At 35.7% G+C, this 20,144-nt stretch overlaps 1 protein-coding gene and 1 long non-coding RNA gene across 4 annotated transcripts; one reads left to right on the top strand and one right to left on the bottom strand.

The window, feature by feature from the left end:
- LOC148697951 (uncharacterized) lies at positions 1-8,590 on the bottom strand. Of its 3 annotated transcripts, none has more exons than XR_015960753.1 (9): positions 8,256-8,590; positions 8,031-8,127; positions 7,722-7,846; positions 7,295-7,376; positions 7,048-7,170; positions 6,771-6,923; positions 950-1,356; positions 722-842; positions 1-593 (listed from the first exon to the last, which is right to left on the bottom strand). It is a non-coding gene; the product is annotated as an uncharacterized LOC148697951 (long non-coding RNA). The 3 variants fall into 3 exon arrangements; XR_015960751.1 differs by having other exon boundaries at positions 7,048-7,179; positions 8,256-8,589; XR_015960752.1 differs by lacking the exon at positions 722-842 and having other exon boundaries at positions 7,048-7,179; positions 8,256-8,589.
- A 3,892-nt stretch (positions 8,591-12,482) lies between these two features.
- PYD2 (pyrimidine 2) lies at positions 12,483-18,914 on the top strand. The gene is made up of 13 exons (XM_068454885.2): positions 12,483-12,721; positions 12,808-12,984; positions 14,121-14,172; positions 14,260-14,529; positions 14,639-14,850; positions 15,391-15,511; positions 16,249-16,336; positions 16,421-16,499; positions 16,756-16,843; positions 16,944-16,984; positions 17,075-17,127; positions 17,259-17,415; positions 18,530-18,914. Exons 1-13 carry the CDS (start codon positions 12,626-12,628, stop codon positions 18,719-18,721), a joined length of 1,626 nt encoding a protein of 541 aa, XP_068310986.2. The 5' UTR covers positions 12,483-12,625; the 3' UTR covers positions 18,722-18,914.
- The last annotated feature ends 1,230 nt before the right edge of the window (positions 18,915-20,144 follow it).

The following is a 20,144-nucleotide window of genomic DNA, read 5'->3' on the forward strand; positions in this document are numbered from 1 at the left end:
TGGACTCTGGGTTAATAGCTCCTGGTATCCTGCTATTTACATGCAAAAAATGATGCAGCCAGACATTTGAATTCAGTGGTTTGTAGCTTTACACTGGCTGCAATAGTTGCTCAGAAAATATTACAGAGTTGTGTGCTATTTACATTCAAAATATATTGGCAACATTGTGTTACTTACATGCCAAAAACAACCAACTATAATAGGTAATTAACTCCTTGGGATCGAAAGAGAACTTTTGCTTTGGTCTCGAGGAATTGTTGAGCGAGGCTGACTTTAGAGAATGGTTAATAGAAGGACTGCAACGGCTACTAGACCAAATTACCCCGAGACTGCTACGACATCGAAAGCAACTTCAACGCTCGAAGGCTTGAGGAGATGGTTAGCAACGTTGTGCTATTCACATGCAAAAAATATTAAGGCATTCAGGCCATGTTGTGCTGTTCAGTTGGCAAAAGATATCGAGAAACATTGTCTGGATTTATTAAAATCCATAATAACTATGTCTTGCTTCTCTTAAGCAGAACATGAAGCATGCATATTATGCCTTGTTTTTCTTCAGCAAAACATGAAGCATTTGCATCAAACCTTCTTGACTGTTGAGAAAGCAATCCAGGGAAAGGAAAAAAAAAAAAAAAAAAAAAGGTAAAACATCAAAACAGATGTTAGAATTATGCAAGAATAAAATTAAAATCTGGAAAATATAATAAAGACAGATGGTCACCTAATATTTTTTTGGCGGAGAGATGCTTTTTCCTGAACCAGTTGGAGAAGACCATTTCAATAACTTGATAGGAATTTCATCAAAATCTTGGACACTGGCTTCTAAAATTTCTTCCATATCACTGTTAAAAAAGCAGGGCAAACATTGAAAAATAGGGATGCATAATAGAAAATAATAATAATAACAATAATAATTTAAAGATGGCAAAGATAGCTGTTCACCAATAACCTTTTCTTGGCATCGATAAAAAGCGATCTACTGACTGATTCCCTCTTTCTTTTATATGATTGGGCACTTGCATATGAGGTTGAGGTAGATGATGATACTGTAGTGGAAGACACTGCCACTTGTCTGAAAAGAGGCAGCGGGGTTGTTGGTTGCATGGACACATCTTCAGAGACATTGTGGATGAGAAGATCATTGGAGTTCATATAATTTTTGAGCCTGCTGAATCGGAGGTGGAAAGTTTTTTTCTGGCCTATCAGTCTTAAAAATTCATTTGGCAACTGCTGTTGATCCCCTAGTCTCGGATTGAAGACCAAATTTTTGCAGCTTGTACCAAATAATTTTTTTCCGCATTTACCAATGATCAAAGCATTGATTTCATCAGTTTCATCCTGAAGAACCAAGGTTACCTTGTACGTATGTTTATATATGAAAATTAGTTGCTGTAATTCAATTTACAATAGCAAGAAAAATTGATAATGCAGTTAATGAACATAAACATTATTCATAATTGATTTATTTGATCAGAAAGATATCATTGATTGAAGTATGTTGAACTATAAGCCATGAGCTGATTAGTATTTGAGAATAATCTTGTCTTTAATTGTGTATTCACTTGTGCTTAGAAATTGCCAAGTGTAAGATCAAATTATGTAAGGCCATGAGTGCCATGTGTGATGATCCTAGCTATTGCTAGATGAGTGGCTGTGATCTTTTCTTCTAGAAGAAAAGATCCAGCTAAGCCTTGTTAACAGATTTATTCCCTTTTGCACGATTGTGTGTGGTGAGTGGAAAAATATACTTTTACAAGTAGAAAATGTTCCTCTGTAACTTGCAGAGAGAATAGCAGTCATTTTCATCATTCTCAGTGCATTTCCTTCTTCTTCCATTTTACAAAACGCTAACATGGTATCAGAGCCAGGTTGGATTTAACAATCTGGGCGTAAATCTGTGAAGCTATCGAGTTCAATCGAAGCTCCATTGAAACTCTGTGAAGGTTGTCGATTCAGATCAAAAATCATGTCTGGATCTGGAGGCTCGGAAGTGAGGACTCCAATCTTCTCCGGTGAGAACTACGAGTTCTGGAGAATCAAAATGGTTACAATCTTCAAATCTCTCAGGTTATGGAACCTGGTAGAAAAGGGAGTGTCAACACCTGACTCGAAGAAGAAGAAGAAGGAAGCTGAAGGGTCATCGGAAGACGATCGTGATGATGAAATGATGACCGTGCTAATGAGAGATGCAAAGGCTCTGGGAATCATACAAAACGCAGTCTCTGATCAGATTTTTCCTCGGATTGCAAACGCTGACTCAGCCAAGAAGGCATGGGATCTACTGTATGGAGAATATCATGGAGGTGATCAGGTTAGATCTGTAAAACTTCAGAATCTTAGACGAGAGTTTGAGTATGCTAGGATGCGAGATGATGAGTCTCTATCTAACTATCTCACAAGGCTGAATGATTTAATTAATCAGATGAGAACATTTGGTGAATCACTTTCTAATGAGAGACTTGTGCAGAAGGTTCTGATTAGTCTAAGTAAACCTTATGATTCGATCTGTTTAGTTATAGAAAATACAAAGTGTTTAGAGACTGTAGAATTGCAAGAAGTTGTTGCAATCTTGAAGAGTCAAGAACAGCGGTTTGATCTACATAATGTTGATACCACTGAGAAAGCATTTGCATCATTCTCAGTGAGTTCACAAGGGCAGAATAGGAGTGGAACTAAATCTGGTTCATCAAAATTCCAGAAGAATTGGAATGCAAAGGGAAAGAAATGGGATTCGAAACCTCGATTCCAACAGAAATCTCTTAATAGCCCTGCATCCAATCCATACCAGACACAGTCAATGGGTCAAGAGAGTACCAAACCACAGTGTAGAGTGTGCTCTAAGTTCCATTTTGGTGAATGTAGATATAAAGGGAAGCCCAAATGCTATAACTGTGATAAGTTTGGTCATTGGGCTAGGGAATGCACTATAGGGAAGATTGTACAAAAGGCAAATTCTGCAAATCAGGTGGAAGTGACAGGGAATCTGTTCTATGCTAATAGTGCAATCTCAGAGAAAAATGTCAATGGAAATTGGTACATTGACAGTGGTTGTAGTAACCACATGACAGGGAATGCTGATCTCCTTGTCGATATAAGAACAAATGTTGCTGGAAAGGTGCAAATGCCTACTGGGGTGTTAGTAAACGTTGCTGGAATGGGTTCATTGGAAATTAATACTAACAAAGGGAAGAAGTACATTAGAGAGGTCATGCATTTGCCAGGATTGAAGGAAAATTTGTTGAGTGTAGGTCAAATGGATGAGCATGGATACTACCTAGTGTTTGGAGGAGGTCTGTGTAGTGTATTTGATGGACCCTCACTTGACAATCTTGTCATCAAGGTCAAGAAGAAAGAAAATCGTTGTTATCCTCTTTCTCTGTTGCCTGACAATCAGTTGGTTCTGAAAGCAAGTATAGATCACTCTACTCAGACTTGGCACAGAAGACTTGGTCATTTGAACTTCAGGGGGTTGCAGCAACTCAGTGAGAAAAATATGGTGCATGGTCTTCCATACCTAGAGGAAGTTAAAGATGTATGTCAAGGATGTCAGTTTGGAAAGCAACATAGAGACTGGTTTCCAAAGCAACAATCCTGGAGAGCAAACTGTCCCCTGGAACTAGTCCATGTTGATCTGTGTGGTCCTATGCAGAATGCATCATTGGCTGGAAACAAATATTTCATGTTATTCATTGATGACTGTACAAGGATGATCTGGGTGTATTTTCTCAGATACAAATCTGATGCATTCAATTACTTCAAAAAGTTCAAGTCAATGGTAGAGCTGCAAAGTGGTCTCAAAATTAAAAGTCTAAGAAGTGACAGGGGTGGAGAATTTTTATCTTCTGAGTTTACTAAATTCTGTGAAACTGAAGGCATTCAAAGGCAACTCACTATGGCTTATACTCCTCAACAGAATGGAGTAGTGGAGAGAAAAAATCGAACTGTGGTTGAAATGGCAAAGACTATGCTCCATGATAGAGGTATGCCATATGTTCTTTGGGCTGAAGCTGTACACACAGCTGTATATATTCTAAATAGGTGCCCTACAAAGGCACTAGGAAATACAACCCCCTTTGAAGCCTATAGTGGCAGAAAACCAGGTCTTGCACATCTCAAGATTTTTGGTTCCCTGTGCTATGTTCATATACCTACTGAGACAAGACAGAAGCTAGATGCTAAGAGTGTTAAAGGTGTATTTGTTGGTTATGCTACATGTGAGAAGGGATACAGAATATTTGATCCATGTACTAACAAGTTAATCTTGTCAAGAGATGTGGTTTTTGATGAATCCATGACCTGGAATTGGAAAGAAAGTTCACCAAGTTCAGCTGCTGCAACTTACATCCAGGATCAACCTGAGAATGTAGTTGGTGTGAATCCATATGAGATGAGTGTGATTGAAGGAAGTTCTCTCAGTCCTAGTTCTTCTCATACACAAGAACAAGTAAGTTGCACCCCTGAAACTGCAACACTGTCAGAGACTTATGATCACACACCTCTGAAATGGAGAAATCTTGATGATATTTTTGCTCAATGTAATCTGTGTGTTATGGAGCCTGAAAGATATGAAGAAGCAGCTCAAGATGAATCATGGTTAAAAGCAATGCAGGATGAGTTGAATATGATTGAGAAGAATGGTACATGGGAATTGGTAGATAGACCAACAATGCAGCCTGTCATTGGGGTTAAATGGGTCTATAAAACGAAATTGAATCTGGATGGCACAGTCTTGAAAAATAAGGCAAGGTTGGTTGCCAAAGGTTATGCTCAGAAACCTGGTTTCGACTATAACGAAACCTATGCTCCAGTGGCTAGACTGGACACTATCAGAACCCTTATTGCATTATCTGCCCAAAAGAGCTGGAGATTGTACCAACTTGATGTTAAATCGGCTTTCCTGAATGGTGTACTGCAGGAATAAGTATATGTAGACCAACCAGAAGGATTCACAGTGCAAGGCAAGGAAGATAAAGTGTATAGGCTTCATAAAGCCCTTTATGGACTGAAACAGGCACCTCGAGCCTGGTATGGAGAAATTGATGCATATTTCTCCCAGTGTGGTTTTCAAAGGAGTCTCAGTGAACCAACATTATATATCAAGTCAAGGGGAGACAGGGATATTATCATTGTGTCTATCTATGTAGATGATATTGTCTACACAGGTAGTAGCACTGAACTGTTGGCAGAATTCAAAGAGGATATGATGATGAAATATGAGATGACTGATCTGGGTTTACTCCACCATTTTCTAGGAATGGGAGTCATTCAAACTAATTCCAGCATATTCATTCATCAAAAGAAGTATGCCTCATCTTTGCTGAATAAATTTGGGTTGAATGAATGCAAGCCTGTGTCTACACCATTGATTTCAGTTGAAAAACTCAGTAAGGATGATGGAAGTGGTCCAGCAAATGAAGAACAATACAGAAAGATTGTGGGGAGCTTACTGTATCTTACAGCTACAAGACCAGACATAATGTATGCAGCAAGTCTACTTGCCAGATTCATGCATTCTCCCACAAACAAACACTATGGAACTGCCAAAAGGGTGCTCAGATACATTAAAGGAACCTTAGACTATGGTCTGGAGTATGTGAAAGGTACAAATTCTATGGTGATTGGTTTCTGTGACAGTGACTGGGGAGGATCAGTGGATGATAGTAAGAGCACTTCAGGATATGCCTTCTCTTTTGGCAGTGGGATTTTCTCTTGGGCATCAGTTAAACAAACATGTGTAGCACTTTCAACTGCTGAGGCAGAATATATCAGTGCTTCAGAGGCGACTGCACAAGCAATCTGGCTGAGGTTTGTACTGGAAGACTTTGGAGAACTTCAAACTGAAGCTACTCCATTACAGTGTGACAACACATCTGCAATTGCTATCACAAAGAATCCAGTATTCCATCAGAAGACTAAACATATTGATCGAAGATATCATTTTATCAAAGATGCTCTGCAAGAAGGAATCATTGATCTAGTCTACTGTCCTACAAAAGAGCAGTTAGCCGATATCTTCACAAAACCATTGGCAAAGGATCGATTCAGCTATCTCAGAGAGTTGATTGGAGTCAAATCAGCTCAAAGCTTAAAGGGGAGTGTTGAACTATAAGCCATGAGCTGATTAGTATTTGAGAATAATCTTGTCTTTAATTGTGTATTCACTTGTGCTTAGAAATTGCCAAGTGTAAGATCAAATTATGTAAGGCCATGAGTGCCATGTGTGATGATCCTAGCTATTGCTAGATGAGTGGCTGTGATCTTTTCTTCTAGAAGAAAAGATCCAGCTAAGCCTTGTTAACAGATTTATTCCCTTTTGCACGATTGTGTGTGGTGAGTGGAAAAATATACTTTTACAAGTAGAAAAGGTTCCTCTGTAACTTGCAGAGAGAATAGCAGTCATTTTCATCATTCTCAGTGCATTTCCTTCTTCTTCCATTTTACAAAACGCTAACAAAGTAAATGGAAATATATGTTTTGTACATAGTAAGTGAAGTGGTAAATTTGCTATATATATGGTTCACAGGTGAGGAATTAGTTATTAAAGCACTGATTTCATTAGTTTCATCCTGAAAAACCAAGGTACCTTGTACCTATGTTTGAAAATGAAAGTTAGATGTTGTAATTCAGTTTATAGCGGCAAGAAAAATAGATAATGCAGTTGATGAACAAAAACAGAAGTGCTAAATTTGCTGGACATATAGTTTAGAGGTGAGGGATTAGTAAAACTATTAATAACCAAACTCATTATTTTAAGACAAAGAAGAAAATACCAAGGAGTTGGATTTTGATTTGGGTGTTTGTGGCAAGTTAACCGTCCAGTTGGATCCTTATGCATTTGCTTGACACAGGTTGGGCAAGCACTGTACCGCCAGTTGTGACATGTCAAAGCGTATGAATGATGCTTCACACAAAAATGTATCATCCTAGAAAATATTTTAACCAACATTTGCATCAGTGATGTTCATGATACATATGTTTTGTTAAAAATGCGAGAATCCAATGACAAAATTTTAGCCAAAGAAAATAACATGTGATTAGTTTGTATACCTGTGTAAATGTGGATCCAAAAAACCCAACTGATCAATTGTCATTTTTTTCATGGCCTGCAAGATTTCGGCTTCATTTACTTCGTTTGAAGAGGAGGGCAATATTCTAAGAGAATCTGCCGAACTGGAAAACCTGCAACATTTAATTTGTAACTTTATCTCGATGATATTGCAGAAACAAAAATTTTTGCATTCCAAAAATATTAAACACATATTCAGTATGTTTTAACATCATTAAATATGCTCACACTGATTTGTATGAATTTATTTCTGTAATGTCTGGGTCAATGAAGAAAAGTGAGGAACCAGTGCTGTTTAAGATAACACTGTCTGCACACGAAGAAAACAACAATCATTTTGAAAACCAACAATTAACAAAAAAAAAAAAAAAAAAAAAATCTATCAATATAATTTAAATACATCAATGTGAGACAAATTGAGTTAATTTTTACAAATTTTTAAAAAGCAGTACCAAAAGGGAATGATAATTTATTAACTCGTATGATAACAGATGCAAGTATAAGCAAACGTTGTAATTAACAATGCATGTGTATCTATGTAATGAAAGAATAGCAATATTCAAATTAAATAAAATGGCAACATTTAAGACAAACTGTATAATAAATTTATTAGAGAAGGATGTAAAACTGATTATTATTTTGTTAAATTAAATACCCCGGTACAACTTCACTTTTAAACTTGTAAAAACAGCAATAACTGGCGGGGACAAAGCTTCTAGCGACAGAGAAGAAAAATTCTTTGCAACATCTCCCCACAGTGTAAGTTTTGCCTCTTCTTTTCTGCATCAAAGTCCAATTCGAAAAGGAATTTTACCACTCAATTAAAAGATTTTTTAAAATTTGGCTGACAAAATATGCAGTCATAGTTAAACAGTTATATAATTATCAAAGGACATAAAATTATTAGATGATATTTTAATTTTTTTACGGAGTGAGTAGAATGGTAACTAAATGAAAAAATTACCTCAGATTTTCGAGCACGATGTCACATTTGTGCACAACTCTTTCATTGGCCTATTTTGGTTCTAAGTATTGCATTCCTTTCACATGACCCACCACATCTTGTAATTTAACAAACAAATGTGATAAGATGATTAGAAACTGTTGAATGACACAAACACTAATGTTTTTACAATTATATATATATATATATATATATATATATATATATATATATATATAGTATTACCTGTCAGTATATCAACACGATCCAACCGAGGATAAGGCATATTGTAGTCTTGTAAGAAAAATCTGTGGCGAAGAATGCATGGAAACTCATTTGTAATTCTCTTGAAAACTGTTTTGTGCGTGAACACAATTTGGCTGTCATTTGGCACCACTCTGTATTCGCCCTTCTATTGATGCGAAAATTTGTAATCTCATAGCAATTCCCAACCTGGACTTTCGACACTAAGAATTCATGGTCCATTTCTGTTGAGCAGGCTTCAATTGCATCTTGCTTTGCAATTCATCATATAAAAAGGGAAAAAGAAAAAGACGGGTCACAAATGTGATCAACAAACGAATGATCAACACGTGGAGACAATTTGGCTGGAAAAAAAAAAAAAAGGAAAACGCTGGCTTGGAGGGCAGGAAGGTCATTTTCCTGCAGCAAAGAGGGAGAAAAGAACCGGGAAGGAAGTCATAGGAGGGCAGCTAGGGGAGTTCACTGCTGGTGAACTGCAAGCCCTATCACATGATGAACAGTGGTGATGTGATACAACTAACACACAAATTAAACCCTGATGTGATACAAACTAACACACAAATTAAACCCTCTTTATGTAGTTGTAGTATGTATAAGTAGAGATCGTTCTAGGTCGGGAATTATGAGGAATTGCTAATCTACTAAAATTAGACTCAATTACACTAAACTAGACTCTAATAACTCAAAACAAACAGAATGACTCAAAACAGCACAAAACAAACAAATTAACTCAAAACAAGAACTAAAAGATGATTTTGAACGAATTCTAACTTACGTTGACTCAAAACACTAAAAAGAACCAAATTTAAACATATTCTAACTAAAAGACACGAAATATTAAAGGGGGGGGGATTGGTTTTGACGAAATTAAAGGAAAAACAAACAGAATAAAAGACTCTACACAATTTGGACGAAAATTGGGTGTTTAAATGGGTGAATGGCTAGCTAGAGGGTTCATCTCCACACATGACAAATATGCAACACAAATCGATTTCCAATTATTATTCCTATAAACCATGAATGACAATGCCCCAAATTAACCGTGAACTGCACAAATTAACTCTCAGATTTTCCTAATTTCATTGAATTGGATGGATAACGCATTGGCAACCAAATTATTCTTCAATAGTTCCCTACATGAACAACATAATAGAGATACAATCAAAGATCATTAAGCTTTGTGAAAATCATAAGTATTGACATGACATTCGTAACTATGAACTGCATGATACTCCTGCCATGGATTTACTTAACACGATTGTGACTAGCAACCTCCACTACTTATAAATATAAGTTCATAACGATTAGGTGAAATTCCCTTATATTTTAGCATCAAATTCATGCATGCAAACTAAGTATGCATCCTTAATCAACATACAAGAATAAGTTATCAATCAAACAGATAAGTAAATCGCATTCATGTTTTACGAAACAATAACTGAAGGAAATCAATTCATATCACATATATGCACATGGCTTTGAATCCACCTCTAGCTAAAACAAGTTTAGTTCCTCATGTTCGCATTTAAACAAAGATAACTTAAATTAAACATTGAAAGCAAAAGATAGAATACACCTAAGAACATTCCAACACTCCAAGCTTGAATGACAGGGCACGGCTCCAAGGGTTTCCTCTTCTTTCTCCTTGCAAGGCTGCGACACAAGGGTGATTTCTGTGATTGATGGATGTGTGTTGTGAATTGTGGTGAGAGATGGGTGATGATTGATTGCTGCGACACAAGTATTTATAGGCGAAGGCACGACATGGCTGAGAAAGAGGGGAAAAAAGACTCCAAATCAACAAAGAATAAGGACACTTTCAATCAGATTCCAGGAAGGAAAAGGAATGGTCCTTGCGGCATAGATTTAGGGATAGGGATAGGGCTTTTAGAAACCTGATATTTAGGTATCCTAATGTCATTTAGATGTCCTCCTTGCAGCTGGAATTAAGGTAGCAAAAGATTAGGATAGGATAAGATAAGATAAGGTTGGATAAAGTTTGAATAAGATTAGGTTGTTTGAATAATGTTTCCTTCTTCTTAGCTGATTCCTTATCTTCCAAGTCTTTGATTTAATTCTTCCAGATGTTAAGCACATTCCTAGCCCTTCTTGAACTTCAAATTCGTCCATCCACCTTACTCCATGCATGTGCTATCCATTCCAAGCCCAAAACTGCTCTAAAATGCTCCAAATTGCACTTTCTTGCCAACTTTGTCATTTAAACCTGAAAACACACGAAAATAGTCTAAAACACTCTAATAAATAGAATTTAGCTATGTAAATGTAAGAAAACAAGCTAACTAAGTCGTATAAATATGCTCCTATCAAGTGAACGGAACTGAGTTTTAGTAGATGGTAATGTGCGGCTCTCATTTTTTTTTCTATCACATTGATTTGTTTTAAGTGGTTTTCTTCGAAAATATTTTTTGCTGAGACCTACATTGCCCATGGCAAATGCCTAGCTTCTTGTTTTGGCATTGGAAGACGTATTGCAGATAGGATTGATTGTTTGTGCATCTTTTATTTTTTTGGGTATGCTTCGAGATAATAATTACGCAACGTGTATTTTAAAGACGCAGCTTTAGTTTTTTATAGTCATATTTGGATTTTGTATTGGGTTGTGCTATTTACATATCCATTTTTACTTTTTATAGATCTCTTGTTAATTTCTGTCATTTAATTTTCTTCAATTTATCCGATCCGACGACTAAAAATTAGAAAGATGTGTGAAAAGTAAAAAGGGATGTATGGATACCACACCCCTTTTGTATTATCTTATAGTGTTCAATTAAAAAATACATCAATTCCATGAATCAAATGACTCCACACACCCCTTTTGTATTATCTTCTAGTATTTAATTAAAAAATACATCAATTCCATGAATCAAATGACTAATCACACCATCACCGGATCTAAATGCATATGTACTTGAGTCACCAAAACAAATCGACTACATAAGGACATACCCTAAAATCCACACTAAAATCAAACTAAAAGCTATAGTGACCTTTATGTTTGCATGGATTTGCAAAACCCATCCTCTAGCGAGCATCACCTTCGTACATTTCAAGCTTAGACACCATCTTGCCTAGATTACAAGATGTCAGCTATAACTTCGTGCCGAACTCAGAATTACGCGAGTTAAACATATGACCTTGCATTCATATGCGTAGAAAAATGTCAAAAACAATATGTTTACCTAATAGAAATGAGGAAAGCAATGGGTAGTAGAACATAGGAAGAAAAAAAAAATAATAATAAGGAAAGAAAATCAAATGGACTGGCCCTTAGTTTAATAACTTTAATTCCTAATTTTTACGTATCAGATTATGAATTTTAAAGGAAAGCTTACATTTTACTGTATGTACAGCTAGAATGTAAAATGATTCTTGTATTTATATTTTAATAAAAGCATGAAACTCAAGGACGATTCCAATTCTTTTTCCTATAAGTAAACATATACTAATTAAAATTATTTATCAACGTTTTCAATGAAATATACAATATTTTTAATCAAAATATAGGCGGGATCGGATTGCTATAGAACTTGCCATATATGAAGGTAACGTTAGGAAGATCACATCATTGTACCATATTTGTGTCTCATATGATGAGCTAAATAATGTTTACAATCAATATCTAATAAGATAAAGAGTTAAAAGATCGAGAGCACTCTCTTTTTTACAAACATTTTGACACCCACCTTGTAAGGCATACTTTGTAACTTTATTCAAAACTGTTCATAATTCACATAATTCATAGATTATCCTTGAAAAAAAATTAGACGAATCCATACCCATTATGATATTCATTTGTAGGGAAGAAAATTCACAAATACGGTTCTGCAAAGAAACTCTAAAATGAGTATAATTTAATCCAACGGTTATGTTGTTTTTGATTAAGGTGACTTTTGGTAGACATAGACGGTTCAGACCGTTGAACCGTTGAAATATAGATGATTCAGATCGTTGAAAAACGTTACAAAATGAACCCTAAAAAATACGTGTCAAAATGTGTATAAAAATGATGTGTTCGGATCCTAACCATAAAAGAATTGAGAAGGAACTATTACCCCACTTGAAATGACCCTCAGCACTATTACCCAATGTAAAAAAAGTGGATGAAATTCTGTCAAATTCAACTATAAGAAGTTAATTGAGGAGGAGGAGCAGGTAAATTTATCAAAAATAATAATTAATTTAGGGGTCAATTTCATGTTGAGAAGTATGGGCGGTTCGCTGACATTTTCCACTTTGAAAAGTATAAACGGCGCTAAAAAGCCAAAACGAGACTTAAGAGATCACAGTCCCGCATTTTCAGACCTCTCCCAGGAAGGAGTAGTATTCAATCCATGGCTTCCAGCTCCAGTCCTCAACGCATCTTCCCTCTGTTGTCTTTGATCCTCCTTCTCTTCTCCTTCTCTCCGATCTCCGAATCGAGCCACCAGGTATTCACTTTCCGTTTGGTTCCCGAGAAAATTAAAAAGAAAAATCTCAGTCGTTTTGATTACTTTGTTATTTTAACGTGTTTCAGTTCTGTGATGCTGGAATTGGACATGGTGCGTCGACCTGTGGGGTTTCTTCATCGTCGTCATCGCTTTCTACCAAGCTGTTGATCAAAGGCGGGATTGTGGTGAACGCTCATGAGATGGAGGCTGCTGATGTTTATGTGGAGGGTGGAATCATTGTTTCTGTTAGGCCTAATATTAAGGTATGATAATATTTCAGTCTTTTTTTTTTCCTTTATTATAGTGTTATTTTTTTTCAAAATTGAAAGAACTTCATTGGTTGTTAATTATGCTGGCTGCCCGTTGACTTTGTGAACTTTATTTTTTGAGGGTTGAACTTGAATCTAAAACAATCTTCACCAATATCTATTTTTTCAAATCTTTTTGTTTTTAGTTGGGATATTGGGATTTTTCAGGTTTGATGGAGATGCTTTGTAATTTATATTGGCTGTTGGTTTACCAATTCCTTTGAACATGTTTCCAGCTAGTTTCTTTATTAGTTCTGGACTACTGAACAAATGGAATCCTTTGTTCCTGTTTTTTTTTTTTTTTTTCTGCCGATAAAGTACGATAAGTTAGTGTGATTATAGGAGGAACTGTCAGCCTGTTAGAGTAAATTCATTCAACTTCTTAAGTTTTGGGTGAAATTTGATCTGGTTTTATTGTGGAAGTTGGTTGACATGATTATTCAAATTTGGGAGCAAGGTTTGTTCCTCCATATGTTCTAATTTCGCTTCTCTTTGTGCCTTAATATTTGACTCTAAATCAATGTGGAAAGAGGATGTAGGAGTGCAAATAAGGGGCAAGCACTAAATCATTCCCATTTATAATATAGACGTTTTTGTGAACAATGTGAGCTGGGTGCAAATCATTCTTCTGTAGCGTGTGAGGGAACATTATAAATGCTGATTTTAACTTATTTTCAGATACAATGTCATAACTCTAAAGAATTGATAACATATAGGGAAAAAAAAAAATCATAAATTGTGAAATTGTTCCTAGAACAACCTCAGTAACTCTAGAATTTAGATTAAATCCTGAAAGTCGTTCTTATATAAATTATGCAAGATATGGTTGTTCCTTTTACAATACTAGAAAATGAAGTATGTATTGACTGGAAATTAAAATGAACAGCCTGTAATTATGTGATCTACATAGCACTCAGACTCACGTGGAGAACTTATGTATGTATATAAGTTTTCATATGCTCCAAGCCTCCGAGTGTTTTATGTCCTTTTGTTTACTCTGCAGATTATTTTTTTCCTTCCATTTCTTTATGCTGTACTTGATTTGATGCCATTGTTTTGCTCTGTTTTTGCTTTTCAAATGCCATTGGCAGGTTGGTGATGATGTTACTGTGCTTGATGCCACTGGAAAGTTTGTCATGCCAGGTCAGTTTTCATACTACACCTATGTAATAAGATTAAAGCATCTCCAATCATGAATGTTAAATATAATTATTTGTTTAATATTGACAGGAGGCATTGATCCTCATACCCACCTAGGCATGGAATTCATGGGTACAGAAACTATTGATGATTTCTTCAGTGGTCAGGCGGCAGCATTAGCAGGCGGAACAACTATGCACATCGACTTTGTTTTACCAGTGAATGGAAGTTTATTGTCAGGGTTGGAAGCTTATGAAAAAAAATCTAGGAAGTCCTGCATGGATTATGGTTTCCATATGGCAATTACAAAATGGGATGAACATACTTCAAAAGAAATGGAAATAATGGTCAAGAAGAAAGGTTAGGTTCTTATAGTTCCCGGTTTTATTAAGTGGGCTTATTTATCGACTGTGCTATTTATGTAATACATCTATCTGTATTTCTATAATTATTCGTATCCTATACTCAGGTATAAACTCTTTCAAGTTTTTCATGGCCTACAAGGGGTCCTTCATGGTCAATGATGAGCTTCTACTAGAAGGATTCACCAAATGTAAGTCTCTTGGTGCGTTAGCTATGGTGCATGCAGAAAATGGAGATGCTGTATACGAAGGACAGAGAAGAATGATAGAACTTGGTATTACTGGTCCAGAGGGACATGCTCTTTCAAGGCCTCCAGTGGTAATTATAGAAATAAATTATTCATGCAAACATAATTTGGATAAGACGAAAATTGCTCTATCAAATTTAAATATTAGTTAGTTTTGCATCATCTCTTTTCACATGGAACATTAGTTATGCTTTAAGAGTTAGTGCCGCTTCTGCATGGCCTTGTGGCAACATAAACGTACAATTTTTTTTAATCTTATAGTTCAACAATCTGCCTGCCATACATTCCTGCTGTTTTCATGCTATCAGGTTTAACTTTTGTGTAAAAGGATTTTGTTTGAGGGTCTTTCTATCTTTGAAAGACTATAACAAGATATATACTTCTATATAATCCCTTTTCAGCTGCACGCATAGTAGTTATTGTCTAAATACTGGTTCTTTTAGGTAATGAATATGAAATTGTATCCTTTTATGCTGGTGTCATATTAATTGCAATTCATTTGGTAAATTTGTTCTTCCTATTTGTGTGGTTCTTTTAGTTATCTAATAGTTATTTCCAAGTAAATTAATAGCACATGGTATGTGTTTGATTCAATATAATTGCCCATGTAGCTGGAAGGAGAGGCAACTGCTCGAGCAGTTCGACTAGCAGGTTTTGTGAATACTCCCCTTTATGTAGTTCATGTGATGAGCATTGATGCTATGGAAGAAATTTCTAAAGCTCGCAAATCAGGTTCATAGTATCAAAAATTTCTTTGTTGCGTTAACTTTATCTTTCATTAGCTTTAGCGTTTTTCTTTTGTTTTGCAACTATATCTTGTTCTTGGTAACTAGAAGTTCTACCAATCGTTGGGTTTATATATTTAAATAAGATAAACGCTCTCCTATTTTCCTCAAAATTCTTACATTGGTTGCCTAAGTAACTCTATAATGGCTCATGGTATTCAACCAAATTCATCTGTCTTTTAATTTTGTCTAAACCAAGTTCATCGTCTAACATGACTGTTTCAAGTCTAAATCATGTTCGATCATCCGTTACCAAAGTTCCGTGATGTGATTTGGACCAAGTTGTTGAAAGGGTTCCATAAATAGTGTGTTGCAGAGTTTATGTATCAAGCCAGAGTGCAATTTAGCAAGTGAAAAGATTTCTTATCCAAGTTGGTGTGGTTTTCGGAAAATTCCAACAAGTGACCATCATTATGCTCGTCAATTTTGATATCTTCTTCTTCATCGTTTCCTAGATCAAAAAGCTAAAATGATGGCTTAATAGAAAGAGTACAGTGAACAAACTAAGAGACAATTTGGAAACACATGGCTAATAAATAGAGAAACTCATTAAAATTGATTATTGTATTTTCTAAAAAAAAAAAAAATTCTATTGGTTATTTTGAATAGGTCATTATGCACCCTCAAACTGTTAGTTTTGAGTTAAGTACTGAACATGTGCTCCAAATGATTATTAAATTGCAGGGCAGAAGGTGATTGGCGAGACAGTACTTTCTGGGTTAGTGCTTAATGATTCTTGGCTTTGGGATCCCGACTTTATCACTGCTGCTAAGTAAGAATTCTCTCTATTTAATTTATGTTATGTTCAGGCAGTCAAAAGAGCTACGTTAAGAACAATAGTCTTCTGATGTTTCAGGTATGTTATGAGTCCCCCTATAAGGGCAACTGGACATGACAAAGCCCTTCAAGCTGCCCTTTCAATGGGAGTTCTGCAGGTTTATTTCTTATTGCAACCTTATTTGTGAACTATCTGATTTGTTCTGCAGGGCCTCTTGGTACTGTAGTGATTTATTACTGTAAATAAAAAGACAAGTTTGTGGTTATCCCTTAACATTGTACTCGGAACCAGATTTTGACGTAATTTATAACTCTAAGAGTACATATAATTTTCAGTTGCCTAAGTTTAATAGTGTACAAATTTAATTTATGAAAATATGAATGTTTTCTAAAAGTAGATTTAGCAATGTGCAGCTTGTAGGAACGGATCATTGTACCTTCAATTCAACACAGAAAGCTCTTGGAATAGATGATTTCCGGAAAATTCCAAATGGTGTAAATGGTAGTCATGAAATGATCTTTGATGTTGTTTAACTAAGATATATGCTTGCTTTCTACCCTAATTGTACTTTCTAATGCTTAACATGGTTACTGGAAATTAGGTATTGAGGAGAGGATGCATCTTGTATGGAATACAATGGTGGTAAGCTGCCACAAAATCTCATTCCTTGTAATAAGCAGCTTAAATTAGAATCAATCTTTTGGATAATATATATATTTTTCTAAATCTCAGGAATCTGGTCAAATTTCTGTTACTGACTACGTCCGGTTGACGAGTACTGAATGGTATGCTTGCTGTGGTTTTCTTGTTTATTATTTGAGTTGTGAACTTTTGAGATAAAGTATCTTTTACTACGTGATTTCCATTATGCTGTTTAAAGTATGTCAAAATGATTTCAGTATCAATGGTATTTCAGTGCTAGGCTTTTCAATATATATCCTAGGAAGGGAGCAATTCGCGCAGGTTCTGATGCAGATATAATTATACTAAATCCAAACTCAAGCTTTGAGATAAATGCGAAGTCCCACCACTCTAGAACAGATACCAATGTCTACGAGGGATGGAAAGGGAAGGTAATCATTTTCACTTCACACGAGGGATTTGCTTTTTCTAGAATATTATTTTAGAATTATAAAACTAGTGATCCCTCTATGGGACACATTGGTTCTATGATCTACAGGCATGAATACATATTTCAGGTGTCTAATACTAGCAAAAGCAAAATTGTTCTGAGGTTTCTGACTTGACATAATGTTATACGTGTGTGGATATACTATATACATATACATTATTTGTGTGTCCAGGTAATGGATACCGTCAAATGCAATTTTACCAATTTGTTTGATGCCAAAACCAATATGTGATACAAAGAATTTTGACGTTTAACCTACTCTGAAAATCAAGTTGGTGAGCCGTGTGATGGTAAACCTTCCCACACGGTTCGGAGAGAGAATTTTCCTTAAGTAATAAGATTCATATGGAAAAAAATAAGGACAAGAAAGTTGGTTTACTTCAGCTTTCAATTGCTCTGTGTTCTTTGCTTACTCAGTCCTTAGGCATAGAAGCATACCTATGGTATATGTATTTTTATTTGCCTTTTAATGCATAGATGTGATTGTACGCCCCTGACATCCTACTTTCCTGTTTATCTTTTACTTATTCTATCCCTACAAACAGCATCTATTTCTGTGAAAGATATTGCATGTTAAGGACTTTAGTTTCTCAACTGCAGCATTCTTTCGTCATAGGAACAGTCTTTAAATTATTATTAAAGCTCCAAAAATGTCATTCTGCACTCCTCTTCACTTTATTTTTTACTCTTAAGGAATGCATGATGACTTTTTAGGAGTTCAAATAGCAGCTCTGTTAATTTTTCTTTATGAAATTACAGTTCCTACTCGAAGAGGTTCCAAGGAAGGTTATGGATTGTTATTTTTATTTCATAGTTATATGTTTCCCTGCATCACACTTCCAACTCCTTGTTCCCTTGTGTGTGGGTTCAGTTTTTCAATGTAGTATTTTCCTCTCAAGCCTCTCCATTTACTTACACATCATAATCTTCCTGCATTTATGATTCAAGCATCTGCAAGAGCCAGACAAGATTTTTAGGCAAATTTGTACTTTGATGGCTGATGTGGCAATTTTGCTTGAACAAATCCTTGAAGTGATCATGTCCCATTTTCTCAGGGCAAGGTTGAAGTCACCATTTCTGGTGGAAGGGTTGTTTGGGAAAATGATGAATTGAAGGTTGTTCCTGGTTCTGGAAAGTACATAGAAATGCCGCCTTTCGGATATCTTTTTAATGGAATTGACAAGGCAGATGCTAAGTACCTATCTTCTATGAAAGCCCCTGTAAAGCGTTCTAGAGCAACCGTTTAAAAATTGCAGGTACTTTGACTATTTTCCTTTTCTTGTATTATTTTCTTAAACTTGATTAGAAATGGAGAAGATGCTCCTGTATATATCGCATTGTGTTTGAATAATAAGATCAAAGTTTTCTGTATCTTCGTTGTATGTCATGTATATGAAAGGTCAATCAATAAGATTCTCACTGCAGTTTGCAGTTTGTGTATTTTACTGTTTGATTGATTTTGTGTATGAGGAATGAAAGAGTGTTCAGTATGTTGTGGCTGCAAAGCTGTGCAAAATGCAGCAACTTGATTCCATTTGTATATGAGACTGATTATAGGGTTTGTTATATTGCCAACTCACAATCTTATCTCTAATTGAGCTAGACGGCAAAAGTGTACTATCTTCATCACCTAACCAGTTTCCATATTTGATCCTAGCCTTATATTAAGGTTTTAAGGGATCTAATCTGGATAGTACACTTGACATTTGACTAAAAGCTTAAAACTAGAAGCTGAAAAACTAGTTGTTACATTTAAAACAAAACCTATTCGACTTCAATTGCTTTTCACTTGCTTCCTTCATCATCGAACCTTCAATTCCAGGAACCAGAAGCAATTTAGGTTCCAACACTCCCTTCTAAATTGGTTTTGGTTGTCACCCGAGAAATTGCTTGAGGTAAGCGAATATGTCCTTTGGAAGTGGCTTGATGAATATGTTTGCGATTTGTTCTTCTGTCTTGCAGTAATGAAGCTTAATGATGTTTTCTTGTAATGTTTCCCTGATGAAATAATATATTCTCTTGATGTGCTTTGTCTTTTGATGAAACACTGGATTTTTGGGTGTTGTCACACACGAGAGGTGTGGCATCAATATGCAATTCAACAAAATCCTTGAGTATGAATCTCGCCAAATGGCCTGAGATGTTGCTTCTGAGGCACTTACATACTTAGCCTCTGTCGTAGATAGTGAAAAACTTTGTTGCTTAGCTGAGGTCCACGAAAATGCACCTAAGCCAAATGTAAAAGCATACCCGGATGTGCTTTTGCAATCATCTTCACTACCTCTCCAATTACTGTCACAGAATCCAATTAGGATAGTTGTCTTTCCCATTTCATATTTGATTCCACTGGATCCTTGAATGTATCTCAGCACCCTCTTAGCAGTTCCCATGTGAATTTTGGTAAGATTTTGCATAAATCTTGACAGTATGCTAGTTGCAAACATCAGGCCTGGTCTTTTACAGTTAAATACAAAAGATTGCCAACAATGCTTCCATATATATATTTGAATCAAAAGGTTCACTCCCATCATCCTTCTTGAGCTTTTAATTTGCAAATAGAGGAGTGGACATAGGTTTACATTCCTTCAATCCAAACTTTTAAGTGGTGTGTGGGCATAATTTTTCTAATGAATAAAGATGCTATTTGATTGTTGTATTTCCCTAATGCCA

The sequence above is a fragment of the Pyrus communis genome, chromosome 3 (assembly GCF_041283825.1).
Source record: "Pyrus communis isolate YQ-2024b chromosome 3, ASM4128382v1, whole genome shotgun sequence".
Taxonomy (NCBI): Eukaryota; Viridiplantae; Streptophyta; class Magnoliopsida; order Rosales; family Rosaceae; genus Pyrus; species Pyrus communis.